At 46.1% G+C, this 14,595-nt stretch overlaps 1 protein-coding gene across 1 annotated transcript in view; it reads left to right on the top strand.

The window, feature by feature from the left end:
- Positions 1–14,595, top strand: part of LOC139533701 (plexin-B2-like) — a gene marked incomplete at its 3' end in the record, with an annotated part of 208,984 nt that overhangs the window by 150,506 nt on the left and 43,883 nt on the right. The window contains 10 exon segments of the mRNA XM_071331992.1: positions 5,300–5,434; positions 5,565–5,665; positions 7,516–7,642; positions 8,235–8,391; positions 8,617–8,728; positions 9,911–10,022; positions 10,380–10,481; positions 11,682–11,777; positions 13,142–13,229; positions 14,231–14,394. Of these exon segments, the coding sequence (XP_071188093.1) occupies positions 5,300–5,434; positions 5,565–5,665; positions 7,516–7,642; positions 8,235–8,391; positions 8,617–8,728; positions 9,911–10,022; positions 10,380–10,481; positions 11,682–11,777; positions 13,142–13,229; positions 14,231–14,394 (1,194 nt within the window).

The following is a 14,595-nucleotide window of genomic DNA, read 5'->3' as shown; positions in this document are numbered from 1 at the left end:
CACTACTAGCGACCACCTTACTATTGACCTGTCACTACTAGCTACCGCCTTACTATTGACCTGTCACTACTAGCTAACACCTTACTGTTGACCTGTCACTACTAGCTACCACCTTACTGTTGACCTGTCACTACTAGCGACCACCTTACTATTGACCTGTCACTACTAGCTACCGCCTTACTATTGACCTGTCACTACTAGCTAACACCTTACTGTTGACCTGTCACTACTAGCTAACACCTTACTGTTGACCTGTCACTACTAGCTAACACCTTACTGTTGACCTGTCACTACTAGCCACCACCTTACTGTTGACCTGTCACTACTAGCGACCACCTTACTGTTGACCTGTCACTACTAGCTATTACCTTACTGTTGACCTGTCACTACTAGTTACAACCTTACTGTTGACCTGTCACTACTAGCTAACACCTTACTGTTGACCTGTCACTACTAGCTAACACCTTACTGTTGACCTGTCACTACTAGCTAACACCTTACTGTTGACCTGTCACTACTAGCGACCACCTTACTATTGACCTGTCACTACTAGCTACCGCCTTACTGTTGACCTGTCACTACTAGCTACCGCCTTACTGTTGACCTGTCACTACTAGCTAACGCCTTACTATTGACCTGTCACTACTAGCTATTACCTTAATATTGACCTGTCACCACTAGCGACTACCTTACTGTTGACCTGTCACTACTAGCTACCACCTTACTGTTGACATGTCACTACTAGCTAAGACCTTACTATTGACCTGTCACTACTAGCTACCACCTTACTGTTGACCTGTCACTACTAGCTACCACCTTACTGTTGACCTGTCACTACTAGCTACCACCTTACTGTTGACCTGTCACTACTAGCTACGACCTTACTGTTGACCTGTCACTACTAGCCACCACCTTACTGTTGACCTGTCACTACTAGCTACCACCTTACTGTTGACCTGTCACTACTAGCGACCACCTTACTATTGACCTGTCACTACTAGCTACCGCCTTACTATTGACCTGTCACTACTAGCTACCGCCTTACTGTTGACCTGTCACTACTAGCTACCGCCTTACTGTTGACCTGTCACTACTAGCTACCGCCTTACTGTTGACCTGTCACTACTAGCTAACACCTTACTGTTGACCTGTCACTACTAGCGACCACCTTACTATTGACCTGTCACTACTAGCTACCGCCTTACTGTTGACCTGTCACTACTAGCTAACGCCTTACTATTGACCTGTCACTACTAGCTATTACCTTACTATGACCTGTCACTACTAGCGACCACCTTACTATGACCTGTCACTACTTGCGACCACCTTACTGTTAACCTGTCACTACTAGCTAACACCTTACTATGACCTGTCACTACTAGCTACCACCTTACTGTTGACCTGTCACTACTAGCTACCACCTTAATATTGACCTGTCACCACTAGCGACCACCTTACTGTTGACCTGTCACTACTAGCTACCACCTTACTGTTGACATGTCACTACTAGCTAAGACCTTACTATTGACCTGTCACTACTAGCTACCACCTTACTGTTGACCTGTCACTACTAGCTACCACCTTACTGTTGACCTGTCACTACTAGCTACCACCTTACTGTTGACCTGTCACTACTAGCTACGACCTTACTGTTGACCTGTCACTACTAGCTACCACCTTACTGTTGACCTGTCACTACTAGCCACCACCTTACTGTTGACCTGTCACTACTAGCTACCACCTTACTGTTGACCTGTCACTACTAGCGACCACCTTACTATTGACCTGTCACTACTAGCTACCGCCTTACTATTGACCTGTCACTACTAGCTACCGCCTTACTGTTGACCTGTCACTACTAGCTACCGCCTTACTGTTGACCTGTCACTACTAGCTACCGCCTTACTGTTGACCTGTCACTACTAGCTAACACCTTACTGTTGACCTGTCACTACTAGCTACCACCTTACTGTTGACCTGTCACTACTAGCTACCACCTTACTGTTGACCTGTCACTACTAGCTACCACCTTACTGTTGACCTGTCACTACTAGCTACCACCTTACTGTTGACCTGTCACTACTAGCTAACACCTTACTGTTGACCTGTCACTACTAGCTATTACCTTACTGTTGACCTGTCACTACTAGCTACCACCTTACTGTTGACCTGTCACTACTAGCTAACACCTTACTGTTGACCTGTCACTACTAGCTATTACCTTACTGTTGACCTTTCACTACTAGCTACCACCTTACTGTTGACCTGTCACTACTAGCTACCACCTTACTGTTGACCTGTCACTACTAGCTAACACCTTACTGTTAACCTGTCACTACTAGCTAACACCTTACTGTTGACCTGTCACTACTAGCCACCACCTTACTGTTGACCTGTCACTACTAGCCACCACCTTACTGTTGACCTGTCACTACTAGCTACCACCTTAATATTGACCTGTCACTACTAGCTAACACCTTACTGTTGACCTGTCACTACTAGCTAACACCTTACTGTTGACCTGTCACTACTAGCTAACACCTTACTGTTGACCTGTCACTACTAGCTAACACCTTAATATTGACCTGTCACTACTAGCTAACACCTTACTGTTGACCTGTCACTACTAGCTAACACCTTACTGTTGACCTGTCACTACTAGCTAACACCTTACTGTTGACCTGTCACTACTAGCCACCACCTTACTGTTGACCTGTCACTACTAGCGACCACCTTACTGTTGACCTGTCACTACTAGCTATTACCTTACTGTTGACCTGTCACTACTAGTTACAACCTTACTGTTGACCTGTCACTACTAGCTAACACCTTACTGTTGACCTGTCACTACTAGCTAACACCTTACTGTTGACCTGTCACTACTAGCTAACACCTTACTGTTGACCTGTCACTACTAGCGACCACCTTACTATTGACCTGTCACTACTAGCTACCGCCTTACTGTTGACCTGTCACTACTAGCTAACGCCTTACTGTTGACCTGTCACTACTAGCTATTACCTTACTATGACCTGTCACTACTAGCGACCACCTTACTATGACCTGTCACTACTAGCGACCACCTTACTGTTAACCTGTCACTACTAGCTAACACCTTACTATGACCTGTCACTACTAGCTACCACCTTACTGTTGACCTGTCACTACTAGCTACCACCTTAATATTGACCTGTCACTACTAGCGACCACCTTACTGTTGACCTGTCACTACTAGCTACCACCTTACTGTTGACATGTCACTACTAGCTAAGACCTTACTATTGACCTGTCACTACTAGCTACCACCTTACTGTTGACCTGTCACTACTAGCTACCACCTTACTGTTGACCTGTCACTACTAGCTACCACCTTACTGTTGACCTGTCACTACTAGCTACGACCTTACTGTTGACCTGTCACTACTAGCTACCACCTTACTGTTGACCTGTCACTACTAGCCACCACCTTACTGTTGACCTGTCACTACTAGCTACCACCTTACTGTTGACCTGTCACTACTAGCGACCACCTTACTATTGACCTGTCACTACTAGCTACCGCCTTACTATTGACCTGTCACTACTAGCTACCGCCTTACTGTTGACCTGTCACTACTAGCTACCGCCTTACTGTTGACCTGTCACTACTAGCTACCGCCTTACTGTTGACCTGTCACTACTAGCTAACACCTTACTGTTGACCTGTCACTACTAGCTAACACCTTACTGTTGACCTGTCACTACTAGCTACCACCTTACTGTTGACCTGTCACTACTAGCTACCACCTTACTGTTGACCTGTCACTACTAGCTACCACCTTACTGTTGACCTGTCACTACTAGCTAACACCTTACTGTTGACCTGTCACTACTAGCTATTACCTTACTGTTGACCTGTCACTACTAGCTACCACCTTACTGTTGACCTGTCACTACTAGCTAACACCTTACTGTTGACCTGTCACTACTAGCTAACACCTTACTGTTGACCTGTCACTACTAGCTATTACCTTACTGTTGACCTTTCACTACTAGCTACTACCTTACTGTTGACCTGTCACTACTAGCTAACACCTTACTGTTGACCTGTCACTACTAGCCACCACCTTACTGTTGACCTGTCACTACTAGCTACCACCTTACTGTTGACCTGTCACTACTAGCTATTAACTTACTGTTGACCTGTCACTACTAGCTATTAACTTACTGTTGACCTGTCACTACTAGCTAACACCTTACTGTTGACCTGTCACTACTAGCTACCACCTTACTGTTGACCTGTCACTACTAGCTACCACCTTACTGTTGACCTGTCACTACTAGCTAACACCTTACTGTTGACCTGTCACTACTAGCTATTACCTTACTGTTGACCTGTCACTACTAGCTACCACCTTACTGTTGACCTGTCACTACTAGCTAACACCTTACTGTTGACCTGTCACTACTAGCTAACACCTTACTGTTGACCTGTCACTACTAGCTATTACCTTACTGTTGACCTTTCACTACTAGCTACCACCTTACTGTTGACCTGTCACTACTAGCTAACACCTTACTGTTGACCTGTCACTACTAGCTACCACCTTACTGTTGACCTGTCACTACTAGCTACCACCTTACTGTTGACCTGTCACTACTAGCTATTAACTTACTGTTGACCTGTCACTACTAGCTATTAACTTACTGTTGACCTGTCACTACTAGCTAACACCTTACTGTTGACCTGTCACTACTAGCTAACACCTTACTGTTGACCTGTCACTACTAGCTAACACCTTACTGTTGACCAGTCACTACTAGCTACCACCTTACTGTTGACCTGTCACTACTAGCTAACACCTTACTGTTGACCTGTCACTACTAGCTAACACCTTACTGTTGACCTGTCACTACTAGCTACCACCTTACTGTTGACCTGTCACTACTAGCTAACACCTTACTATTGACCTGTCACTACTAGCTAACACCTTACTGTTGACCTGTCACTACTAGCTATTACTAACACTAGTCTTTCTTACTAGCACTGTAACTGATTTTGCTAATATTTTCTTTTTTGAAGAACGTTTTACTTGAGGAAAGCAATGACTGTGATATGTGGTTGGTCTTACCTACCTTAGTTAAATGCACTGACTACAAGTTGCTCTGCATAAGAGTGTCTGCTAAACCGAAACATGTCCTGCTGGAATGTTATTCTATAGGCTGCTCTGACTTGTATGTATTTTCCTTAATAGTTGACTAACGTTTTCTGCATCGACCCGGCCGCCTTTTCTGCCTTCTTTCTGCTAATGTAACGTAGGTGTTGAAGCTGCACCTGTCGACCAGTCCAGAGGTGTACGGCCGCGCCCCTGGGGAGAACACCGGGGACAAGGTCAACAAGAACCTGCTGTTTGACACCAGCCTCACACACCTCTACATCACCACAGAGAAGAAGGTGAGCCGGGAACTTAACGTGGAACTTTATTCCATAGCGTAGATTTTCATCAGTGTGAGGCATTCCATGCATTTTGGTTAGTACGATATCCAAGCAATGTTTGAATCAGCCGTTTTTGTTTTGCTCATAGATCACCAAGGTGCCAGTGCAGGCGTGCCACCTGAAGACAGACTGCCAGTCCTGCGTGGCACAGAAAGACCCCTACTGTGGCTGGTGTGTGCTGCAGGGCAAGTGAGTACAGTACCAGTTATAGCCAATGTTCCCTCTAAGCTGCCTGCAGCTCCTCGAACTGCCGAGCAGAAGAAATACCAGCCCGCGCAGAGAAGCACGAGATTCAACTTCACTCAACTTTCTAGAGTTTTCCCCCTTAGTTAACGCTATCAACGTTTCCCTTTACTGTTGGAATTGTGATTGAATCAACGCTTTCAATGCAACGTACCGAGGCAGAACGCACGGTGTAGGATTCTATTGCATGGACAGGCACGACTGAGCTCGATCACACAGACCGCTGCGCCTTAACCAATCAGAGCTGCATGTAGCCACGTGTGCACATTTGTTCATGTCCTTTGCTAGTTAGTGAGTTATTAGCCCAGTTATAGATCATTTGTAGTCGTCAATAGGGGAGTGGTTGCTTCCTACAAGAGCACACAACCTGTACATTTCTAGACATCTTTGAAAAGCCAAGCAGGTAAAGATATTTTTTATCTCTTAAAGGGGCAGTGTTGTATTTTGAGACAGGCTTGAATAAGCTACGTGGCCATTAGGCAGAGGGAAGCATCATTTGTCTGATTCTCTGTAATAATGGTATGGGAATAATAATACATTATATTTAGAAAAGTGGTTTCTTGCATCAACACAACATTTTCCGTCACCTCCTTGTCTGAAGGACAAGTGGATAAACAGGTTCATGTCAAGCCCTGCATGTTGTTTTCAAAAGTCTCATGGAATGTAGGTCTACATTGAACACCATACATTGGCTGCTACTGTAGGCTGAATGATAGAACAGATATTTCTATGTTAAAAGGTGTGGTGTTCAATGAATTTTCACCATTGTTTTTGATGGTAGGCCACTCTGGTAGGCCTACATTATGATCAAATATCCACAGTAGCCTACTTGACCACTGTTAAAACTGTAACTTAAAGCGGGTACAGCCTCAGTGTTCACAGTAAACGTGCGCTAGAAGTTGCACAGAATTTTGACTACGTTCAAATTTGCGCTCAGCAGACTTGAAATGTGCTCAGTGACAATTCTTTGGGGGAACATTGGTTTTAACTGCAATATTTCCTGCTGTTCATTGATATTTTCAATGAATAATACAATCTAACTTATAAATGTCTTTATCCTGTTATAGATGGTCCAGGACTATTTTCTCTCTTTAGCTCCTATCAGTGATGAACTGGGCCTGGATACAGGTAGCAGACTCCTGGTTAGCTGTAGTCCAGACTCCTGGTTAGCTGTAGTCCAGACTCCTGGTTAGCTGTAGTCCAGACTCCTGGTTAGCTGTAGTCCAGACTCCTGGTTAGCTGTAGTCCAGACTCCTGGTTAGCTGTAGTCCAGACTCCTGGTTAGCTGTAGTCCAGACTCCTGGTTAGCTGTAGTCCAGGGTTAGCTGGGGTCCAGGGCTAGCTGGGGTCCAGGGCTAGCTTTAGCCTAGACTCCTGGTTAGCTGTAGTCCAGGGTTAGCTGTGGTCCAGGGTTAGCTGTGGTCCAGGGTTAGCTGTAGTCCAGGGTTAGCTGGGGTCCAGGACTAGCTGGGGTCCAGGGCTAGCTGGGGTCCAGGGCTAGCTGGGGTCCAGGGCTAGCTGTAGCCTAGACTCCTGGTTAGCTGTAGTCCAGGGTTAGCTGGGGTCCAGGGTTAGCTGGGGTCCAGGGTTAGCTGTAGTCCAGGGTTAGCTGTAGTCCAGACTCCAGGGTTAGCTGTGGTCCAGGGTTAGCTGTAGTCCAGGGTTAGCTGTAGTCCAGGGTTAGCTGTAATCCAGACTCCAGGGTTAGCTGTGGTACAGGGTTAGCTGTGGTCCAGGGTTAGCTGTGGTCCAGGGTTAGCTGTGGTCCAGGGTGTGACTGGTCTGTTCTCCTCCAGGTGTACCAGGAAGGGAGACTGTCCCAGGGCTGAGGATGACAACACGTGGCTGTGGAGCCCCAACCAGCAGTGTGTTCAGATCCAGGCCTTTAACCCACCCAGCTTCAGCTGTAGGAAGACCCAGCAGGTACTGAGTGGTTGAGTGTACATGTCTACTTTCCCTGTCATTGGCAGCTGTCCTCTCCAGTGTGAAAGATCATCTGTTGTGCTGGGTTTGCTTCATTCTGAATTCATTCATTCTGAGTTTAACTCTAGTCAATTCCATTAAGCTCTGCTCCTTTTCAGTGCATTTCTCTCGCACTCTCTCACTCTCGCTCACACACACACACACACACACACACACACACACACACACACACACACACACACACACACACACACACACACACACACACACACACACACACACACACACACACACACACACACAGAGAAATTAGCTTTCTGGGTCAGTTCTGGATTAATGAACTGTGTACATTTTAAACTGTAGACCTGCATATCAGTCACTTTATTTCACTCCATTTCCTCTCAATTCTCTCCAGGAACTTGAGTTTTTGTCACATAACCAGTCCTGTGACTTGAAAAACAATTGCATTTCCTCAATGGACCTCTTTGTATTCAAGAGGAAGTTTATTATCTTGTTTCTCTCTCGCTCTCGGTCTCTGTCTCCCTCTTTCTCTCTCTCACTCCTCAAAAACATCTGTTTTTCTCCTGTCCAGGTTGAAATCGACATCCCCTCCCTCCCCAAGATCGGCCCTTCTGACATTATCGAGTGCAGGTTTGGTTCAGACACTAGTGAAGCTGTGGTGATGGACCAGAAGGTCACCTGTGCCCTCCCTGACCCTGTGAACATCCCCTCTACACATGACAAGCAGGGTGAGTCCTCCTGAATACTGGTCCTAACCCCGGTCCTTAGCTCCTTGGGGGGTATATGGGTTCTGTATGCTGTTTTTTAGCCTGGATATCAGTCTTTCTTTAACTAACTAATCTTTGTCTTGCCAAACAAGGCAACATTGTGTTTTATTCAGTACAGAACCAGTCCGGTGACCAGGCTAACATTTCCTCTCAGATTAATGGACTGTTTTGTCATATTGTGTTCAGACTTTGTGACGATGCAGGTGAAGATCCTGGTCAACCACGGCATCGAGGTGACGTCCAGTGAATACAAGTTCTACAACTGTGCCGCCACCGTCAGGAAGTCAGAGAACACGCCGTAAGTGGCGCCAGTAAAACCCTTTATGGTCACCAACCTTTTCTGAGACAAGATCACTTTCCAAGCCGAGATCTACCACTCAGATATTCTTTAAAAACAGGACTTAATAATGTAAGCCTATGCAACAGTAACCTAATAAAACTGTTGTGTAGGAATGAGGTTTGTGCAGTAGGCCTAATACATTATCACAACATATTGGCTTTATGCCTTCCTGACAATATTGTTCTTCTCAGACTATATTATATTTCAAAACTCGAGCTTTGATGACAAAATAGATCAGTTGTATCATTTGCGAGGCACAGGGTTAGCTGTGCCTCGCAAAATGAAAAACATGACTAGAAAAATAATCTAATGGTGACACCTCGTTGCTCATTTACAAAAGGCACAAAGAAAAACAAGAAACTGAATAAGACATGAGAAACCATGAGAGAACATGGAGAAATCATGAAAAAAACATGAGAAACCCATGAGAAACCCATAAATTGAAATAATTAGCTTTTTTATTTTGTTGAACTGATGGTGCCTGCGTCTGATGGTCAGTCTCAGCGGAGGGAGAGCGCAGCAGAGGGTCCACCTCTCATAGTCCCTGCTTTCTCCTTTCCTCCGGTGAGACTGACCAGAGAGAGGGGACACCGTCTTCCACCTGATGGCCAAACTCGAGTCGCATCACATTATGTCTGCCTCATGCTCCAATTCATGTTGTTCCTATGACCAGAAAAGTGAAATATTCCTGACGAGCTGCTGATAATAAAACAACAGGCCTGTTGATACACGGCTACTCAGCACGAGTGGAAGTAGGGAGAAGCACATTTATGTTGTGTAAAAGTGTTGAATAAAAACATTGTTGACAGTACTGAATAAAAACTTAAAGATGAACTCACTCATAAAAACAGCAACTGTTTGCTGTATTCTTTGACGGTAAATAGGAGTGCAATAAATAGGAGTGCAAGGCTTTATCGTTTGCTTTACAGAAATGTTCGGTGATCGACTAGGAATGCCTTGAAGATGGACCCGTAGCTGATCTGCTTTATGGAGACTACCCGTTAATGATGCTTTTCTGACAGTTATTCTCAGTGCTCTGTTCACTCATTTTACACTGAACACCTTTGAGGATCTCTGTGCCCATTGGCTATATAAACTCTGATTCCTTATCTCTTCCTCCTATTGGTTGATTGTCCCCAGGTGTATAGCATGTGTGACCAGTGAGTGGCAGTGCCAGTGGAATGCCCAGGACCACACCTGCAGTGACATAGATGATGCTGTAGACGGAGCTCACATCGTCAAAGCCCAAAAAGTAGGAGGAAGCCCTGTCTCAGTGAACTACACAGTTTGGCTCAATCTCCTTTTGTCTTTCCACAATTCCTTGTGTCCTCTCTCCCCGCCTCCTCAAGAAGAAGGTCCAATACTTTTTGAGAAGCGGGCCAGAAGAGAGGATGTGAGGAAGTGAAGGAAGATGAATTGATAAAGAGCTATTGTCTCTGAGCCAGCTTGTATCTGTTACCGACTTTCTGCCTTATAGGTGGCAACTGGCAAGCTCTGCCTGTATGTCTGCCTGCCTGTATGTCTGCCTGCCTGTATGTCTGCCTGCCTATATGTCTGTCTGCCTATATGTCTGTCTGATTAAACCAGCTACCTTCTGTTCTCCCTCCAGGCTGAAAGCTGTCCTCAGTTTGAGAACCCAGACCCTCATCTCATCCCTGTAGGCTACCGCATCCCCATCAGCTTCCAAGGGAAGAACCTGGACATTTACAAGGTGAGATAGACACAGCTCTGAGGCTTGCGTCCCAAATTACACCATATTACCTATACAGTGCACTACTTAGGGAATAGGGTGCCATTTGAGTGCACTCTGTAGGGAATAGGGTGCCATTTTGGGTTCACTGTAGGGGATAGGGTGACATTTCAGACACCTATTTAGTCATTATCTACCATTGATGATTAACTTGGCTGTTCCTCTAATGAGAGTACATCTGCTTTTCTTCCTCATTCACTATTAGATCATATACAGTGCTGTTTATCTAATATGGTTCGTTGTGGTTTTGCCTGACAGCCTGACTGACTTCTACTCATTCTAATACACATGCTCTCTTGTCCTGTGTGTGTCTCTGTCTGTCCTGTGTGTGTCTCTGTCTGTCCTGTGTGTGTCTCTGTCTGTCCTGTGTGTGTCTCTGGCTCTCTTGTCCTGTGTGTGTCTCTGGCTCTCTTGTCCTGTGTGTGTCTCTGTCTGTCCTGTGTGTGTCTCTGTCTGTCCTGTGTGTGTCTCTGTGTGTCTCTGTCTCTCTTGTCCTGTGTGCGTCTCTGTCTCTCTTGTCCTGTGTGTGTCTCTGTCTGTCCTGTGTGTGTCTCTGTCTGTCCTGTGTGCGTCTCTGTCTCTCTTGTCCTGTGTGCGTCTCTGTCTCTCTTGTCCTGTGTGTGTCTCTGTCTCTCTTGTCCTGTGTGTGTCTCTGTCTCTCTTGTCCTGTGTGCGTCTCTGTCTCTCTTGTCCTGTGTGTGTCTCTACCTCTCTTGTCCTGTGTGCGTCTCTGTCTCTCTTGTCCTGTGTGTGTCTCTGGCTCTCTTGTCCTGTGTGTGTCTCTGTCTGTCCTGTGTGTGTCTCTGTCTGTCCTGTGTGTGTCTCTGTCTGTCCTGTGTGCGTCTCTGTCTCTCTTGTCCTGTGTGCGTCTCTAACTCTCTTGTCCTGTGTGCGTCTCTGTCTCTCTTGTCCTGTGTGTGTCTCTGTCTCTCTTGTCCTGTGTGCGTCTCTGTCTCTCTTGTCCTGTGTGTGTCTCTGTCTGTCCTGTGTGCGTCTCTGTCTCTTGTCCTGTGTGTGTCTCTGTCTCTCTTGTCCTGTGTGCGTCTCTGTCTCTCTTGTCCTGTGTGTGTCTCTGTCTGTCCTGTGTGCGTCTCTGTCTCTTGTCCTGTGTGCGTCTCTGTCTCTCTTGTCCTGTGTGTGTCTCTGTCTCTCTCTCTCCAGGATCACACGTTTAAGATTGGTACGGAGCTCATGAAACACACAGAGGAAGAGTTCACCTTTAATGAGGGGTTAAAGTTCAACTTCAAGGGTTATGAGGTCAGTAATATCCACCTCTAGTTGAGACAACACAGGTTTTACATCCCAGCGCCCCACATGAGCAGTACAAGTCTTTTCCCTCAGTCCCAAAGACATTCACCTCCAGCCTCCAGCCAGTACTCCAACTCTTTCTGTCTCTGTCTCTCCACCCATCTGTTTTCATACTGAGTTTGAGAGGCTGCCAGTATGGAGGTAAAAGCTATTGAGCAGCGAGTCACAGCACTGCTACCCACTGTGGGGGGGGGGGGGTCATTGGGTTTAATCAAAAGCACATCAGATGGGGAGTCTATTTTGGGAGAAAATTAAAAAAAACTTCCCCAGAAAAATTCCCTTACGTGTTGTGTGCGTTTTGGATTGTGTGTGCATGCGTGCATGTCAGTGTTTTCATTAGGAAAATGTGGTGCCGGATATTTGACAGGAAGTATTATAATTTAAGACGTTTGAGAAATTTACCGGACCCGTATGCATTGGGTGGTAACCTGATTAGGGCGTCCACCCACGGTGCTCAGAATGACAAATAACATTTACATTATGGTAATTCATCTTAACAGAACATGCAACTCAAGGATGCAACGATGCTCACGTGGAGATGATAGAATAACTGTCCACACTGACTTTTCCTCAGCCAACAAGACGAGTAAAGAACAGCAGAATCACCAGGCTGTCAATCTAATATCCCCCATAATAGAACAGTTGACCTATTGGTCAGCTTGTGATTCTGTGGAAGAAAGAAACAGCCTGTTCCAAACAGACTCTGGGACAGTTGTGGGACGATAGATCCCCAATTCAGACAACCAGGAGTCCTAGATTACATAGGAATATATATTTTAAAAGCAATGAGTCTGATGTAACAGATCAGAATGTTGAACTTATGATGTTGAGAAACAGGTTTTTCTTCCCAGTAGGCTAGGTGAGGTGGTTCGTCCCATAATGCAGTTAGTGGGAAAACACTTCTTCTCCCAGGCAGTTTTATTCATCGCTTTTCCTTCTTTTTTTTAATCGTCCAAAAGCCAGCTATCACCAGCTATCAGAAACCCTGGTGTGTGTGTGTGTGTGTGTGTGTGTGTGTGTGTGTGTGTGTGTGTGTGTGTGTGTGTGTGTGTGTGTGTGTGTGTGTGTGTGTGTGTGTGTGTGTGTGTGTGTGTGTGTGTGTGTGTGTGTGTGTGTGTGTGTGTGTGTGTGTGTGTGTGTGTGTGTGTGTGTGTGTGTGTGTGTGTGTGTGTGTGTGTGTGTGTGTGTGTGTGTGTGTGCGAGAGAGAGAGAGAAAGAAAGAAAGAAAGAGCCAGCAAGTGTGTTTTGACATGTCTCTGGCCCTCAGTAACTCAGATGTCAGTTTTCTCTGTTGTGTATATCCTGTGTTTTAGTTTGCCTACGACAAGGAGCAGGAGGTCAATGTGTCCTTCCACATCAAAGACAGAGACTCAGAGAAGAAGATTGACAGCACTCTGACTGGTGAGTCAGACCGTCTGACACACTGGAGTTGATGCAGCACTGCTGTTCAATGCACTGTTCAAACAACTGTCTGAATACAACCAGGATTATTCTGCTCACACCGTTGATCCATTTCAACTCTTTCACCTTAATGGACCTGCGTTGGATAACCCGAGTATTGGACATGTTTAATATTCAGCCATTATTATTATTCAATCAGTTTTTGGGACAAAGGTCAAGCTTATTTGAATAAGATGTGAACCCTGTACAGACTGGTGGGTTATTGGTATGGAGTTGTTGTTTGATCTCTTTCCCCTCCTCTCAACCCCCCCTGCTTCTCTCCCCTCCCACTCTCCCCCTCCTCCTCTCTCCATTCTACCTTCTTCTCTCACTCTATCCTCCTCTCTCTCCCATTCTACCCTCCTCTCTCCCCCTCCTCCTCTCTCCCTTTCTACCCTCTCCTCTCTCCTCCTCTCTCTCCCTTTCTACCCTCTCCTCTCTCCCATTATTCCATCTCCTTTCTCTCCTCTCACTCTATCCTCCTCTCTCTCCCTTTCTACCCTCTCCTCTCTCCCCCTCCTCCTCTCTCCCATTATTCCATCTCCTTTCTCTCCTCTCACTCTATCCTCCTCTCTCTCCCATTCTACCCTCCTCTCTCCCTTATTACCCTCTCCTCTCTCTCCCTCCTCCTCTCTCCCTTTCTACCCTCTCCTCTCTCCCATTATTCCATCTCCTTTCTCTCCTCTCACTCTATCCTCCTCTCTCTCCCTTTCTACCCTCCTCTCTCCCTTATTACCCTCTCCTCTCTCTCCCTTATTACCCTCTCCTCTCTCTCTTTTTACCCTCTCCTCTCTCCTCCTCTCTCCCTTTTTACCCTCTCCTCTCTCCCATTCTACCCTCTCCTCTCTCCCCCTCCTCCTCTCTCCCATTCTTCCATCTCCTTTCTCTCCTCTCACTCTATCCTCATTCTCTCCCCCTCCTCTCTCTCCCATTCTCCTCCTCCTCTCCTCTCCATCTCTTAGTGGTGCTGTATAACTGTTCTCTGGGTCGTGAGGACTGCAGCCTGTGTAAGAACGCCGACCCCAAATACAGCTGTGTGTGGTGTGCCAACATGAGGTCCTGTGTGTACAGAGAATTGTGCGGGTCCCAGGAACCAGCGCAGTGCCCCGACCCCAAGATCACTGACGTGAGAACAGTCTCTCTCTCTGATTATCACTAGAGGTGTTCTCCTCTGTCTGGTCACAACTGTCTGGTCTGGTGCACTCTTCCTTCCTGTCTTCTTTCCTTTAGCTGTCACTGTCCTACTCTTCTCTTACACATGCTGTCCTCAATTTTCCCATGTTCAATTTGGTTTAAATAATGCAAAAACAACGTGTTGGAGAAGAAA

Source organism: Salvelinus alpinus, chromosome 11, assembly GCF_045679555.1.
Source record: "Salvelinus alpinus chromosome 11, SLU_Salpinus.1, whole genome shotgun sequence".
NCBI classification, from domain to species: Eukaryota; Metazoa; Chordata; class Actinopteri; order Salmoniformes; family Salmonidae; genus Salvelinus; species Salvelinus alpinus.
This window is presented reverse-complemented; position numbering and strand designations above follow the sequence as displayed.